The 16,410-nt window shown below is 63.7% G+C and overlaps 1 protein-coding gene across 3 annotated transcripts in view; it reads right to left on the minus strand.

Moving 5' to 3' along the window:
- The window catches only part of ZAP70 (zeta chain of T cell receptor associated protein kinase 70), a 31,090-nt gene that overhangs the window by 14,452 nt on the left and 228 nt on the right, over positions 1 to 16,410 (minus strand). The window contains exons 1-2 of one of the 3 annotated variants that reach the window (XM_084900417.1): positions 11,721 to 11,777; positions 156 to 516 (exon numbers count right to left, since the gene is read on the minus strand). In XM_084900417.1, coding sequence (XP_084756543.1) covers positions 156 to 473 — 318 coding nt within the window. In that variant the 5' untranslated portion in view covers positions 474 to 516; positions 11,721 to 11,777. Of the gene's footprint in view, positions 1 to 155; positions 569 to 11,720; positions 11,810 to 16,410 lie in introns of those variants that run through there. The other 2 variants (XM_084900415.1, XM_084900416.1) reach the window with 2 other exon arrangements.

Genomic DNA, 16,410 nt, shown 5'->3' on the forward strand with positions numbered 1-16,410 from the left:
TCCGCCCAAGCCTCGCCTGGTCCCGTCCAGAGCCACCTCCCCCTTCCTTCCCGCAGTCAGGCCCCCTCGGAGGCCACTCCCAGGGGCCCAGCCCTCCAGCTCCCAAACCTGAGGGAACCCCTCCCCGCTCCGAGCCCCCGCCCCGGAGGCCTCACCTCCAGCTTCCAGGTCTGGCGCACGTAGTCGCGCACCATGGCGTCGCGCAGGCAGTCGAAGACGCCGGGCTGCGGCTCCAGGCCGGACGGCCGGTTGCACGGCTTGCGCAGGGCGCAGGGCAGCCCGTCGGGGTCCCGGGAGTAGAACTCGCAGAGCTCGGCGGGCCCGCAGTGCGCCTTGCCGCCCGCGATGGCGTAGGTGCCGTTGAGCTGGCGCTCGATGGAGAAGTGGTGGAAGCGCACGTCGTGCACCAGCGACAGCACGTAGCCGCCCAGCGAGCGCAGGCACTGGCGCAGCAGGAACAGCCCGTCCGCCATGCCCGCCAGCTTCAGGTGATCCTCCGCCTCGGCGCGCGAGATGCTGCCGTAGAAGAAGGGCAGGTGCGCCGCGGGGTCCGGCATGGCCGCCAGCCCTGCGGGCAAAGCCAGGCGTCAGGCCCGGGCCGCTTCCTGAGCGCAGGCCGGGCCGGACACGGCGGAGAGAGGGCACCGGGAGGAGCCCCGCCTGCTGGGCCCACATCGGGGGTCCCAGGTCCGCCCCGGGCTCTGCAGACCCTGTGCGGGGAGCCAGGCACCCGCGCGGGGTCACGCACACCTGGACCCACTCCTTCATCCCCAAACACGGGTTGAATCCCTGTTGTGCGTCAGGCGGAGCCGGGACAGGGACGAAAAGACAGACGTGGCCCTGCCGTCCTGAAACGGCAGTCTGCGGGGAGGGATGCCGGACACAGGGCAGGGCAGCGGAACAGTGACAGCAGGTCGGTGCTATAGAGGAAACCTTGGAAGACGCCTCCTATTGTTGCTTCATTAACTGCCGCTGGGATGGCCTCCGTCTGAGAGGCAGGTCTGACGGAGCTGAGGGGGGCGGCTAACTTCCCCTGAGGCGTGAGGAGAGCAGGCGGCAGGGGGAACAGCCCGCGCAGAGGCCCTGAAGCCCAGCAGGGTCTGCTCATCAGAGGACCCTTACTGAGCCCTCCTCCCGTCCCCCCACTCCCCGAAGCACCAGTCATTCCTCCTGGGCTCTGCCCCCTGCCTTCCCAGACAAGTTTCCAGAACACACACATTCGCCAGGGGTCGGCTTCAACATTCAGGGTTTAACTCGGATGCAAGCTTCCGTAGAGCCATTGAACACAGTGAGGCGTGTGGCGGGAAGTATGATCGCATATGGGGAGAAGGAATGAAGGCTATTTAGGTAAATAAGAACCTGGTTTGGCAAATAACCTAAAAGGATCTACCGTCAGCTTTCTGGGGTGACGATGCTGGACGCTGGATTCCACGGGATTCTGAAATCCTTTAACTGAGAATGTATGCTTAAGATTTGTTCACTTCCTTGTATTTGGAACCCTCAGTGAAAAAGAGCCGTAGAATATTAAACCCTAGTTAGTGATCTGTGTGCAGAAATGTGTAGGTGGGTACCGATGTCCAGACAACGGCACGCTGAAGGAGGGTGGGTGGTGGGCACAGCCTGTCAGTCACAGCGGCTCTGCAGTCCGGCAGATAGATCAGCAGGGACTGAGCCGCTGCTGCCGAGGACACACGGGGCAGGCTCCTTCCAGCCTCTGGTCACGTTTCCACGAACCAAACAGGACATATCCTCGCAAGACGCCTCCTGTTGTTGACTCATTAACACCGAACGCCCAGCCAACAGCACTGAAGCTCACCTGACCCACTCTTTTCCCTCAGGAGCCTCCCGCCGCCCGGCACTGGGAACACCGGCAGCATGTGGGGGCCATTAAACAGCGACATCACCCACCAGCGGCACAAAAACGAGGCCCCGAGCAGTGGGAAAGACACTGGCTCCGGAGTGATGGCGGAAAAGGAAGGCAGAGCTCCCTGCTCCCGCCAGCGGGCACGCGCTGATAACGTTGACAAATGACCTCCCACCGCAGTGTCTGCTCGTTTCTCACTCAGGGGCCCAGCAAGGCCCCCGGCACAAGCTGTGCTCAGAGCAGGGCCAGGGGCCTTTCTCAGTGAGCAGATGTCTGCAGGCGCAAAGAAAGCCCTGTGGCCTGAGAAAGGCCGCTCCCCGGGCCCAGGGACCCAGGAGGGTGGGCTCTGGGTCCGAGAGGAAGATCGGCCAGTCCTCAAGCAACGGCATCGACAGGCGCTCGGAAACTGCACTTTCAGTGAAATGATGTGTGAGGACCCGGTTTTACCATGGGTTAATGGCTATCTACAGGAGCTCATGTGGCGTATTTGTGATTACAAAAACACCACCAAACTTCTAAACAAAGACCCAAAACTCTTCTAGTATTAAGCATTGACCCTGGCCAGGTAGGTCCGTTGGTTAGAGCAGTGGTCAGCAAACTGCAGCCCAGGAACCACATGTGGCTTTTTAGCCCCTTGAGTGTGGCTCTTCCACAAAATACCACATGCGGGCACGCATGTACAGTGCAACTGAAACTCCGCGGCCCATGCGCAGAAGTCGGTTTTCGGCTCTCAAAAAGAAATGTCAATCGTTGTACTGTTGATATTTGGCTCTGTTGACTAATGAGTTTGCCGACCACTGGGTCAGAGTATCACCCCGATTCACCAAGGCTGTGGGCTCAACGCCCAGTCAAGGCACATACAAGACACAACCATTAATGCATCTCTCTCAAATCAATAAATAAGAGTTAAAAAACCAATAACATTGAAATAAATGGGAGCCAGGCATACAGTTCAGAGCGGTGAGTAAAACCGGGTGTGCGAGCTCTTTCCCAGCCTGCTGAGGCCAGTCAGGGTCCGGGGACTCAGCGCCCACATGGCAGCTCAGGCGCCAGGGACCCCGCCCGGCCATCCCAGGCCGCACACACACACTCACTCAGACCGGGACAGGCTGGTCCTCCCACGTGCTCCTCTGGGATGTGGGAGGAAGCGGGGATCTCTGGAGAAAACCCGTACAGACAGCTGGGCTGAGGGCAAATATTTTTTCTACATATTTTTTCAATATTATAACAAAACAACATTGAACGAAAAACCACGTTATTTGGGGATCTGCCCTGCTGATGGGAGTCATTGGGAGAGGCCTGGGTCAGGCGGCTGGAGGAGGGGCCAGATTGACTTTCTAACCAGGCTGTTCTGAGCCGGGTCGGGAGGGCCAGATGGGAGGGGCGATGGACCAGGCCTGCAGACACAGTCACCATGCCACCGGAGGGTCAGCTGAGCCAGGACGGCTCCCGGGGAAATGGGAGCGTGCACTCACACGACACCTGCGCAGGACCTGAGCGCCCCTGCTCGGAATCGCCTAAACCAGAGCCACACGCGTGCTCTCAGCAAATGAGCGGATAAACAGTGGGGCGTCTCTACACGGGGTACCACTCAGCACCCCGACGGAACGGGATGCTGGTACACCCAGCACCAGGGGTGAGCCAGGCCCCAAACTGCAGCTGTGTGATTCCACTCAAAGCTGGGTCGTTGGAGATGCGTCCGCGGCTGCCGAGGCTGGGCCAGGGGCCGGGGCAGGACGGACTGGAAACGGGCAAGAGGCGATTTCTCGGTGGAGACGGTAGTTTCTCGGGTCTACGCACCTGTCAGATCCACAGTTTTTCTCTAGAGTGAGTGCATCACTGTATGTAACTGATACTGATTTTTTAAATTAAAAGGGGTAGAAGAGCTGGAGGTACAGACACACCAGGCACTAAAAACAACTGGAATAGGGAGCAGGGGCTCCCCTTCTTGACTCCGACCCTCTCCCCCAGCCTCAGGGTCTCCCGCTCCCCCAGAGGCTGAGCTCCGGGCTCCGGCACTGCCGTCACCACCGGAGGGCGCCAGGCGAGGCGTTCCCCTCCCGGATGCTGGGCCCTGAGTCCCGCTGACACCACGGCTCCCTTGGGCTCTCGATGCCTCTCTTGCCGCCCCTCTCTGATGGTCTCTCCTTTCTCCCCTCCGCAGCCCTGGTCCCTTATCTGGGCCACCTCGTCTGTGGCTAACCACGCGGCCACACACACCGGCCCAGGCCAGCTCTCTGCCGAGCTGGTGGTGCTGCCCTCACCTCCTTTGGTCTCTACCCGCTGTTTCTATTAATAAAGCTGAGATCCACATCTCCCTCGAGAGGTGCCTGTGGCTGGCTGAACCCCACCGTCTGTCTCCCCCACGAACGGAACAAGTTGCTTTAGGCGATGCCTCCCCAGGCCCCCCTCAGGAACCGCGGTGCTCCCTCCTGCCTCCTCCACTGGCTCTGAGCTCTCAGCCCACGCTCTGGCCATTGGGCGGCGCTGGGAGCCTTCCTTCAAGTTCACCTCCATCTTATCCCTGTGCCCGCCCTCTGTGGGCCTCCTCCCGCTCCGCTGTCCAGCCCAGCCAGCCCGCCTCAGACCCCACAGCCAGGACACGTGGCAGGCAGCCAGGGGGGCTGTCAAAGAGGAGGGGGGGGCTGTCGGAGAGGGGGGTGGGGCTGTAGGTGAGGAGGGAGGACTGTCGGTGAGAAGGGTGGGGCTGTAGGTGAGGAGGGGGGCTGTCGGAGAGGGGGGTGGGGCTGTAGGTGAGGAGGGTGGGGCTGTAGGTGAGGAGGGGGGCTGTAGGTGAGGAGGGAGGACTGTCGGTGAGAAGGGTGGGGCTTTAAGTGAGGAGGGGGGCTGTCAAAGAGGAGGGAGGGGCTGTAGGAGAGGAGGGTGGGGCTGTAGGTGAGGAGGGGGGCTGTAGGTGAGGAGGGAGGACTGTCGGTGAGAAGGGTGGGGCTGTAAGTGAGGAGGGTGGGGGTGTCGGTGAGGAGGGTGGGGCTGTAGGTGAGGAGGGTGGGGCTGTAGGTGAGGAGGGGGGCTGTAGGTGAGGAGGGGGGCTGTAGGTGAGGGGGGGGGCTGTAGGTGAGGGGGGGGGCTGTAGGTGAGGAGGGGGGCTGTAGGTGAGGAGGGGGGCTGTAGGTGAGGAGGGGGGGCTGTAGGTGAGGAGGGGGGCTGTAGGTGAGGATGGGGGGGCTGTAGGTGAGGAGGGGGGGCTGTAGGTGAGGATGGGGACTGTAGGTGGGGGGGGGCTGTAGGTGAGGAGGGGGGCTGTAGGTGAGGAGGGGGCTGTCGGAGAGGAGGTGGGGCTGTAGGTGAGGAGGGGGGGCTGTAGGTGAGGAGGGTGGGGCTGTAGGTGAGGAGGGGGGCTGTAGGTGAGGAGGGGGGCTGTAGGTGAGGAGGGGGGGCTGTAGGTGAGGATGGGGGCTGTAGGTGAGGGGGGGGGGCTGTAGGTGAGGAGGGGGGGCTGTAGGTGAGGAGGGGGGCTGTAGGTGAGGAGGGGGGCTGTCGGAGAGGAGGGGGGGCTGTAGGAGAGGAGGGGGGCTGTAGGTGAGGAGGGGGGCTGTAGGTGAGGAGGGGGGCTGTCGGAGAGGAGGGGGGGCTGTAGGAGAGGAGGGGGGCTGTAGGTGAGGAGGGGGGCTGTAGGTGAGGAGGGGGGGCTGTAGGTGAGGAGGGGGGCTGTAGGTGAGGAGGGGGGGCTGTAGGTGAGGAGGGGGGCTGTAGGTGAGGATGGGGGGGCTGTAGGTGAGGAGGGGGGGCTGTAGGTGAGGATGGGGGCTGTAGGTGAGGGGGGGGGCTGTAGGTGAGGAGGGGGGCTGTAGGTGAGGAGGGGGGCTGTCGGAGAGGAGGTGGGGCTGTAGGTGAGGAGGGGGGGCTGTAGGTGAGGAGGGTGGGGCTGTAGGTGAGGAGGGGGGCTGTAGGTGAGGAGGGGGGCTGTAGGTGAGGAGGGGGGGCTGTAGGTGAGGATGGGGGCTGTAGGTGAGGGGGGGGCTGTAGGTGAGGAGGGGGGCTGTAGGTGAGGAGGGGGGCTGTAGGTGAGGAGGGGGGCTGTCGGAGAGGAGGTGGGGCTGTAGGTGAGGAGTGGGGGCTGTAGGTGAGGAGGGGGGCTGTAGGTGAGGAGGGGGGCTGTAGGTGAGGAGGGTGGGGCTGTAGGTGAGGAGGGGGGCTGTAGGTGAGGGGGGGGGCTGTAGGTGAGGAGGGGGGCTGTCGGTGAGGAGGGTGGGGCTGTCGGTGAGGAGGATGGGGCTGTCGGTGAGGAGGGTGGGGCTGTAGGTGAGGAAGGTGGGGCTGTCGGTGAGGAGGGTGGGAGTGTCGGTGAGGAGGGTGGGGCTGTAAGTGAGGAGGGTGGGGCTGTCGGTGAAGAGGGGGGCTGTAGGTGAGGAGGGGGGCTGTAGGTGAGGAGGGGGGCTGTAGGTGAGGAGGGTGGGGCTGTCGGAGAGGAGGGGGGGCTGTAGGAGAGGAGGGAGGGGCTGTAGGAGAGGAGGGTGGGGCTGTAGGTGAGGAGGGGGGCTGTAGGTGAGGAGGGGGGCTGTCGGAGAGGAGGGGGGGCTGTAGGAGAGGAGGGAGGGGCTGTAGGAGAGGAGGGTGGGGCTGTAGGTGAGGAGGGGGGGCTGTCGGAGAGGAGGGTGGGGCTGTAGGTGAGGAGGGGGGCTGTAGGTGAGGAGGGGGGCTGTAGGTGAGGAGGGGGGGCTGTAGGAGAGGAGGGAGGGGCTGTAGGAGAGGAGGGTGGGGCTGTAGGTGAGGAGGGGGGGCTGTCGGAGAGGAGGGTGGGGCTGTAGGTGAGGAGGGGGGCTGTAGGTGAAGAGGGGGGGCTGTCGGAGAGGAGGGTGGGGCTGTAGGTGAGGAGGGGGGCTGTAGGTGAGGAGGGGGCTGTAGGTGAGGAGGGGGCTGTAGGTGAGGAGTGGGGCTGTAGGTGAGGAGGGGGGCTGTCGGAGAGGAGGGGGGCTGTAGGTGAGGAGGGGGCTGTAGGTGAGGATGGGGGCTGTAGGTGAGGATGGGGGCTGTCGGTGAGGAGGGGGGGCTGTAGGTGAGGAGGGGGGGCTGTAGGTGAGGAGGGGGGCTGTAGGTGAGGAGGGGGGCTGTAGGTGAGGAGGGGGGCTGTAGGTGAGGAGGGGGGGCTGTAGGTGAGGAGGGGGGCTGTAGGTGAGGAGGGGGGCTGTAGGTGAGGAGGGTGAGGCTGTAGGTGAGGAGGGTAGGGCTGTAGGTGAGGAGGGTAGGGCTGTAGGTGAGAGGGGGGGCTGTAGGTGAGGAGGGGGGGCTGTAGGTGAGGAGGGGGGCTGTAGGTGAGGAGGGTGGGGCTGTAGGTGAGGAGGGGGGGCTGTAGGAGAGGAGGGTGGGGCTGTAGGTGAGGAGGGGGGGCTGTAGGTGAGGAGGGGGGCTGTAGGTGAGAAGGGTGGGGCTGTAGGTGAGGAGGGGGGCTGTAGGAGAGGAGGGGGGGGCTGTAGGTGAGGAGGGGGGCTGTAGGTGAGGAGGGGGGGCTGTAGGTGAGGAGGGGGGCTGTCGGTGAGGAGGGGGGCTGTAGGTGAGGAGGGTGAGGCTGTAGGTGAGGAGGGTAGGGCTGTAGGTGAGAGGGGGGGCTGTAGGTGAGGAGGGGGGCTGTAGGTGAGGAGGGGGGCTGTAGGTGAGGAGGGTGGGGCTGTAGGTGAGGAGGGGGGGCTGTAGGAGAGGAGGGTGGGGCTGTAGGTGAGGAGGGGGGGCTGTAGGTGAGGAGGGGGGCTGTAGGTGAGGAGGGGGGGCTGTAGGTGAGAAGGGTGGGGCTGTAGGTGAGGAGGGGGGCTGTAGGAGAGGAGGGTGGGGCTGTAGGTGAGGAGGGGGGGCTGTAGGTGAGGAGGGGGGCTGTAGGTGAGGAGGGGGGGCTGTAGGTGAGGAGGGGGGCTGTCGGTGAGGAGGGGGGCTGTAGGTGAGGAGGGGGGCTGTAGGTGAGGAGGGTAGGGCTGTAGGTGAGGAGGGTGAGGCTGTAGGTGAGGAGGGTGGGGCTGTAGGTGAGGAGGGGGGGCTGTAGGTGAGGGGGGGGGCTGTAGGTGAGGAGGGTGGGCTGTCCGCAAGGAGGGTGGGGCTGTAGGTGAGGAGGGGGGGCTGTAGGTGAGGAGGGGGGCTGTAGGTGAGGAGGGGGGCTGTAGGTGAGGAGTGAGGCTGTAGGTGAGGAGGGGGGGCTGTAGGTGAGGAGGGGGGCTGTAGGTGAGGAGGGGGGGCTGTAGGTGAGAAGGGTGGGGCTGTAGGTGAGGAGGGGGGCTGTAGGAGAGGAGGGTGGGGCTGTAGGTGAGGAGGGGGGGCTGTAGGTGAGGAGGGGGGCTGTAGGTGAGGAGGGGGGGCTGTAGGTGAGGAGGGGGGCTGTCGGTGAGGAGGGGGGCTGTAGGTGAGGAGGGGGGCTGTAGGTGAGGAGGGTGAGGCTGTAGGTGAGGAGGGTGGGGCTGTAGGTGAGGAGGGTGGGGCTGTAGGTGAGGGGGGGGGCTGTAGGTGAGGAGGGGGGGCTGTAGGTGAGGAGGGGGGGCTGTAGGTGAGGAGGGGGGCTGTAGGTGAGGAGGGTAGGGCTGTAGGTGAGGAGGGGGGGCTGTAGGTGAGGGGGGGGGCTGTAGGTGAGGAGGGGGGGCTGTAGGTGAGGAGGGTGGGGCTGTAGGTGAGGAGGGTGGGCTGTCCGCAAGGAGGGTGGGGCTGTAGGTGAGGAGGGGGGGCTGTAGGTGAGGAGGGGGGCTGTAGGTGAGGAGGGGGGCTGTAGGTGAGGAGTGGGGCTGTAGGTGAGGAGGGGGGTTGTAGGTGAGGAGGGGGGGCTGTAGGTGAGGAGGGGGGGCTGTAGGTGAGGAGGGGGGCTGTCGGTGAGGAGGGGGGCTGTAGGTGAGGAGGGGGGCTGTAGGTGAGGAGGGTAGGGCTGTAGGTGAGGAGGGTGAGGCTGTAGGTGAGGAGGGTGGGGCTGTAGGTGAGGAGGGGGGGCTGTAGGTGAGGAGGGGGGCTGTAGGTGAGGAGGGGGGCTGTAGGTGAGGAGGGTAGGGCTGTAGGTGAGGAGGGTGAGGCTGTAGGTGAGGAGGGTGGGGCTGTAGGTGAGGAGGGGGGCTGTCGGTGAGGAGGGGGGCTGTAGGTGAGGAGGGGGGCTGTAGGTGAAGAGGGGGGCTGTAGGTGAGGAGGGGGGGCTGTAGGTGAGGAGGGGGGCTGTAGGTGAGGAGGGTGGGGCTGTAGGTGAGGAGGGTGGGCTGTCCGCAAGGAGGGTGGGCTGTCCGGGACAGTGAGGAGGAGGCGCGGGCGGGGGTGGGGGAGGAGGAGTGATCTTGTCTCTGGGCAGGAAGCTGTGGTGGGGAACTGTCAGCAGCACAGTTAGAAGCTCCTCCCTGAGTGGCGGCCGCAGGTGCAGCCGGGAAGCCAGAGGCTCCTGCAGAGCGGGGTGCGGAGCGGCTGGCCTGGGGGCTCAGGCAGCCCATGAGCCATGACTGGCCACGTGGACCGGGCCCAGGTGTCCCAGAGACAGGAGTGTTCTGTCTCATCCCAGCGTCAGTCACTGCCAACAGCGACACCAGCTCCGGCACCGGCCGCCCGCAGCTCCGGAGCCTGCTCTGGGGCAGGACCAGGTGCTCTGCCTGAGCCGTGTCCAGGCCCATGGCTTTCCCGGGAGGACCCCCCAGGCCCCATGGCTTTCCCGGGAGGACCGCCAGGCCCCATGGCTTTCCCGGGAGGACCCCCCAGGCCCCATGGCTTTCCCGGGAGGACCCCCCAGGCCCCATGGCTTTCCCGGGAGGACCCCCCAGGCCCCATGGCTTTCCCGGGAGGACCGCCAGGGCTCTCCCCACCGCGTCCTGCGCGGCCGCCAGCAGCCTCCCCTTGAGCATGTGAGCTCCTTGGGGTTCAGAGGCCTGACTGCCTTCCCAGAGGGCACAGCTCCCGAGACCAGGGACCCACCAGGCCACGGAGGGGAGGAAACCTCTGATCCTGGGCAGGCAGGTCCTCCTGAAATGCCTCCACTCCAGCATCGCTGAGGGAAAGGCAGGGCAGTTCTATCTGCTCCAGGAGACCCCCACACACACTGCAGAGGAGAACGGTCGTCCATTTTGAAAAGCACATGAGCACAGTAAAGGCTCCCAGGCAGCCAGGGTGGGAAACAGGATGGCGTTTCCTCAACAGTTAAAACTGGACTTACGTCTGGCCCAGCAATCCCCCTCCCGGGCTTCTGTGTGAAGAAAACAAAAACACTCATTTGAAAAGACACCTGCAACCCCACTTCGTTGCAGCATTATTTACAACAGCCAAGACGTGGAAGCATCCTGGGCGTCCACCGATAGGTGATGAATGGGTAGAGAAGATGCCATGCGCACTGCAGCGGGCTATCACTCCGCCGTGCACAGCCACCCGTCGGGCCTGGAGAGGGCCTGCCGGGGATGGCGGCTCAGGAAGACCAGCGTGCCCGACGCCCATACCGTGGACTCCGAGACACAACGCAAACCAGCAAGGGCGGCTCGGCAGCCAGGCCCTGTGGCTTTGGTTAGTCCCATGTCTGCAAACTGCAGCTCGCGAGCCACATGCGGCTCTTTGGCCCCTTGAGTGTGGCTCTTCCACAAAATACCACGGCCTGGGCGAGTCTATTTTGAAGAAGTGGCGTTAGAAGAAGTTTAAGTTTAAAAACTTTGGCTCTCAGAAGAAATGTCAATCATTGTGCTGTTGGCATTTGGCTCTGTTGCCTAATGAGTTTGCCGGCGGGTCTGTGCTCCACACCAGTCTGAGCACCAACATCGGAGGCCGTCCTGGGGCTGGGGAAGACAGCTGCAGAGGGAACCAGGCCCGGGACCCGCCGGGATGGGGCGGGCGGCCCCCGCCGGCCTGCGGGCTCCACACGCCACCCTCAGCCAGACACTGAGGGTCCCCCCCGCAGCCGGTGAAGTGAGGGCCCAGCCCTGCCTGCCCGCTCCTCCCACTCTGCCAAGGCCCCGGGTCCCCCCTGGAGCCTCTGTGCTCCTGTGCCCGCCAGAGGCAGCACGGCATTTGTCAGCCCACAAAATGCCACCTTGGTTCCGCGTCACAGGACAGCGATCGGCATGGTGCCCGGGGGCAGAGGCTCCTTCAGGCCTTTCCGGACACCAGACATCTGAGTGCGTCGCGGACCCCGGCCTCCTGCGCAGCAGCCGGTGGGGCCCTGGCAGGGGCCGAGCTCACCAGACCCTCCTGGAAAGGGGGCCCCGGGGACGGGGGACCAGGAGAGCTTCTCCGGGTCTGTGGGGGTCACCGGAACAAACAGGGTGGCCCACCTCAGGGCAGGGGCCCTGTCTGCTCCCTCAGCCGCACCCCGTGTCTCAGCTCCCCCTCCTCCAGAGGCCTCCCCGAAACCCTCTCCAAAACCGCTCCCCCCGTCTCTGTCCTGGACCAGCTTCTGGCTCTGCACCATGGAAATGGGAGTCAGGTATCCACGGGCTGACATGTGCCCTTGCCATATGTCAGCATGTGTGCGGCACATCTGATGCTGGGGTGGGGTGGAAACTGTGAGAGTGGTGTCCTGCCACCCACACCAGCGCGGAGCAGAGCGTGTGCCGTAAACATCTCCTGGCAGAGCCTCCGCCGCCAGCACCAGAAGGCAGGCAGCCGCGACGGGCTGGACACCCGCGGCCCGGGGCCTGGCGGCTGGCAGGGCTGGGGCTGAGGGGCTCCCGAGGAGAGAGGAGGGGGCGTGGGGCTGCAGGCTCCCTCCATGAACCTGGGATCCCGCACAGGCCGTTTCCCCGCCCGGGGACAGCGCCCACAGCCCCCTCCCGGCCGGGCCGCGGGTCCCCTCCGCCGTCCCTCCTCCCTCGGTGCTCCTCCCAGGCTGGGGCACCTCCTCTGCCCCCCCCACCCCCCACCCCCCGGGCCCGGGCGGAGCGGCCGGAGAGCAGAGGCCGAAGAGGCCACTCACCGGACACGCAGCGGCAGGCGGCCGGCGGGACGGCACCTGAGGGCTCCCGGCAGCGGGTTCTCGGAAACCCAGGCTGCTTCCTGGGTGCAGGGGCAGGAAGGGGCTGTGTGTGAAGCTGCGTGTGCGTCACGTGGGCCACGCTCACAGGCCACGTGCCCTGGGAGGGCAGAGGACATTTCTGGGGACATCAGTGCCCCTGCCCCCCGCGGGAGGAGGAGGCCTCTCCTCTCTGCCCTGACCTGGTGACGGGCACCGAGACCACGGCTGCACCTGCCTCCCGGGCCGGCTCCTCGGCAGCCACAGGGCTGGCTCTCCACTGCGCCCGCTCCCCCCATGAGCGTCTGTCACACTGCAGCAGCAGCCGCGGGGCCGGGGTCTGTCCTCTCAGGGGCCCTCTCCGTTTAGTCCGATCCTCCCTCAACCGCATCCCTGGCACTGCCGTTCCCGCTCCTCAGCTACAGAGGCCCAGACTCGGGGTCAGTGTCACGTTCAGAACCACGCAGTCCGCAGCTGCCGTAGGTTTGAACCGGCCTCACCGGCAGCAGCGTTCACCCCTCTGGTGACCGCCCATCAGGGTGGCAGCGTCCTCGGCGCAAGCTGGGTGCCCACAGACCCCGGGCTGCCCGGGTGGCTGCAGGGCCCAGACGGGGGTGGGGGCGCTAAGGGGGCAGGGCCAGCCTCACATCCAGCACACTCTCCAGGTGTCTACTGAGCGGCCGGCACCGTGAGCTCGTCCCCCCTCCCGGCCTCCGCTGCCGGGGCTGTGACCTCAGCACGGCTCCCCCTCTGAGCACCACACTCTGCAGGAGGGAGATGAGGAGGCTTAGAGGAGGGGAAGTGGGATGAGTCAGGAGAACGGAGCCTGGTAGGCCGTGGGGTAGGCATGGTGCTGTGCTGGGCACCACAGGCCACTCAGCAGCACCCCTGCCTGCACACCCCACACGCCAGTCCCGCTGGGTCCGAGGAGCCAGGTCTCAGGCCGGGTAACTGTCCCTGGAGGAGGCGGGGCAAGGCCGGCTCCAGTGAGCGCTGTGGGGGGCAGGGTCCGCGCGGAGCGGCCTGGCTGTGTAGCCCAGGAGCTACGCTGCCCAGAGACCATCCAGAGCTCACAACGCTCAGTAACGTCCCAGCTGACATGAGCCACCGGGCTTGAGCAGCGAGTCCACTTCCACATGGACTTCCTTCAATACAGTGAGTCCTCCGGACCCCCAGGGTTTGCATCTTTGGATTGGACCAGCTGCGATGGAAAGCAGTATTTTTTATCCCTGCTGGGAATCTGCAAGATATAGGGCTGACTGTATGCACTGTTCTATGCCATCCTATCTAATAAAGAGAGTATGCTAATTGACCCTCATGTTATCGCAAAAATGGCGGCGTCCACAGCCAATAAGGAGGGAATATGCTAATTGACTGTCATGGCCTCAAAGATGGTGGTGCCCACAGCTACAAGACAGTGGTGCCCAGTCTCCTGAGTCCTGCCGGGGCAGCAGGCCTGCTGCAAGGCTGGACTCCAGAGGCAGAGTCCCCCAGTCCCCTCAGCCCCCCAGCTGCCAGGGCCAGCCCAAGGTGCAGGCTAGCCTCGGATGGCAGCTGCCCAGCCGCCCAGGGCCGCCCGAGGCGCAGGTAACCAGGGCCAGCAGAGGCTTGCGCTGCCAGCAGTAGCAGTGGCAGCAGCAGAGGTGTGATGGGTGATAGCCAGGTTGCCTCCAGCTCCTGAGGGCTCCTGGACTATGGGAGGGAGCAGGCCAGGCTGAGGAACGCCCCCTCCAGTGCATAAATTTTTTTTTTTTTTTTTTTTTTTTTTTTTTTTTTTTTTTTTAGCCAGTGAGAGCTTTATATGTATCAGATATGGGTGAGTCAACTTAGCCCTTTATAGATGTAGAATAAACTTGCTTACTTAGACATGCTTTCTGATGTAGCTAAACTTTTTCCAGTCCAATGAAGCACTCCCACTTCTCTTTCAGGTAATTGTGAGCAACACAGCAGTAAATATCAACACGAAACAGATTATTATTATAGGTCACGCAGGGGGACAAAAGGGTGAAATATTAACTGCAGAGGTGTTTGACTATATTCTGTGCAGTGAGAAAACCTGAGTCATTTTCAGGGTCCACCATTTCTTACTTCTTTTCAGTCAGGTCAAGTTTCTAAGCTTTCTAAATCTCCGTTTTCTGGCTAATGAAAATGGGATTCCACCGAGTCTCCTATCTACCTACCCCAGGACTTCTGTGAGGATCAAATGAGATGAGGCACGGAAAACGCTTCACAGACATTTGGTTACAGTGTGAAATGTTACCACTTGGCTATAAAGCGAGTTGTGCTCCTGGGCTGAAGAAACTGCAAGGAGGCTAGTCGCTAGGGACAGGAAGCCGGGCTTTGGGTGGTTGGCTGGCCTGCTGGTCAAACTCCTGGTGGAGGGGACATTAGCCTTTTATTATATAGGATATACACTGAGTGGCCCGATTATTATGCATTCAGAGATCACCATAATTTGGCCACTCAGTGTATATAGATAGTGCTCAGGTCTAGTCCTGAATGTCCATGGCCCTGAGCACCCCTCTGGCACCCAGGGAGACTGGCTGGCTCTGGGCAACACCGCCTGGGCCAGGACGTGGCTGTCGTGCAGTGGCCTCTGTGGCTGCGGGGCAGGAGGCCTGGGAGCACTGCCTCTGCCGGCCAGGCTCCAGAAGACAGCCCAGGTGGCCCCGCCGGTGGGTGGTGCAGCCAGGGCTGCAGGCCGCCCTGAGGCAGCGGAGTGAGGAGCGCCCTCAGACAGCCTGTGCCCAAAACCATGCCGGCCGGGGCTGAGCTGCTGCTGGAGGCCAGAGCAAGGTGTGAGTGAGGGGACTCTGACCTGACGGCCTGGAGGAAGCCAGCCTCTGGCCTGCAGATGGACAGCAGAAACGCCACCAGAGGGTACTGGGCCTCGTTTCCCCCGTAAAGTCAGTGGGACCACCAGCACCACCCAAGGGAGGTGCCAATCCCCCCCCTCCCGGACCCTCCCACCCCGGAGCTGCCCATCAGACACAGCTGGGAGCCCTGGTGGGGGTGGGTCTGGGTCCTATGTCAGCGTCCCTCTCAAGACCCAGTGGAGCGAGGGCTCAGTGAAACCTGGTACATTAAAAGATGTCAAAGGCTCTGACAGAATCAGCCTGGGGTTCCTGTGCTACCTCGACAGCCACGGACCGGCCCCAGGGTCAGGCTGCTGTGCCAGCTACCTGGCCGCAGGTCAGAGCTGGGGGCTGGGGGAGGCCGGGACCAGCACCCAGGCACACCTGAAGGAGCATTTCCTCCGGCAGTGACCTGGGACAGCTCTTCAGTGCATGAATTTTTATGCACCCGGTCTCTAGTCCTATATAAGGGTCGTGATGCAGAGGGATGGCTGGGGATGAAAGTTATACATGGATTTCTGACTGCAGAGGGTACACACCCCTGGCCCCCACATTGTTCAAAGATCAACTATGGCTCCTATGCTTCTATATCACCTACTATGTGCCAGGGACCCTGGACATAGTCTTTCCCCCAATCCTTGCAAGAACCCTGTGAGGAAAGGATTGTGGATTTGGAACCTGAGGCACACACGTGGAGGGACCTGCCCGAGGCCACCCAGCACACACAGTAGGTGGCAGAGCCAGGACTTGGCTCTGGGCCTCCCAGCTCGAGTGGACCCCACACACCAGCAGGCTGCCCGCCCGGCCGGGTCCCTGCCGGGCTGCGTGCGTGAGGCTGGAGGACCAGTGAGAAAAGGGAAAAGACTCTGCCTTGGCAGGTGGCACCCGAGGACTTTCCACCCGGGAGTCCCTAACCCTAATCTCTCAGCAAAGATTTATTAAGCACCTACTGTGTGCTTGCTTCCCCGGCTGAAACAAGAGTAACGAAGATCGTCTTGAGTTGATCACCACACGACCCCTGTTCCTGCCAGGACCCCTTCCCAGCCTCTCATCCAACAGTCAGGAGCCAAGCACCTATGGGTGCCAATATTCCCACCCGCCTGTACCAACGCACAAACCGGGGCTCGGATGGCCGAGCTGCGTGCCGGGGACACAGTGACGGAGCAGGATCCAAGCGTGTGCTCCTCCGCCCTCCGCGTCCCACCTGCGCCGAGCTGCCCACAGGGGCTGGGGCCGCCCTGGGCTCCTCAGGGAGCCGGTCAGCATGTTGTTGTCAGGTGCCCAGCCCCGCGGAGCCACGCTCACGTCCATGGGCCGGGCCAGAGCTTTGTCTGGGGTCTCTGTTTCCGGGAGCCACGGAGGCCGCCCTGACGCAGCAGCCAGCGGGAGCAGGGACGGGCAGCATCTGTGTCCAGGTCCCTCCGGAGGCGGGGCTGCCCCTCAGGGGGCCACAGCCATGTCTGCCTCCTTCTGCAGCTCGACACCACCCGCCCAGACCGACAGCCCTCCTGTCTCTCCCACGGCCTCCTGTTCTGTCCTCCTCGCTGGACCCAGCCCCGGGGGCGGCCGCTGCTCCACCCGGGATGGCTCACTGGAGACGTGCAGCAGGCGTCCAGATAAGCACCCGCTGGGTCTCTGGTCCCCAGTGCCCAGCTGGCCGGTTCTAGGTGCAGACCTGGGCCCAGGAAACCAGCTTGGTTTCTCTAGGCCTGAGCCCCACCTCAGGCTCCTGCTGGCTAACACCCTCCCCCAGGCCCAGGCCAGGTGTGAGGAGGCCCACCCACCGCTGGCACCCAGTG

The sequence above is a fragment of the Pipistrellus hanaki genome, assembly GCF_964339955.1.
Source record: "Pipistrellus hanaki genome assembly, chromosome: 12".
Taxonomy (NCBI): domain Eukaryota; kingdom Metazoa; phylum Chordata; class Mammalia; order Chiroptera; family Vespertilionidae; genus Pipistrellus; species Pipistrellus hanaki.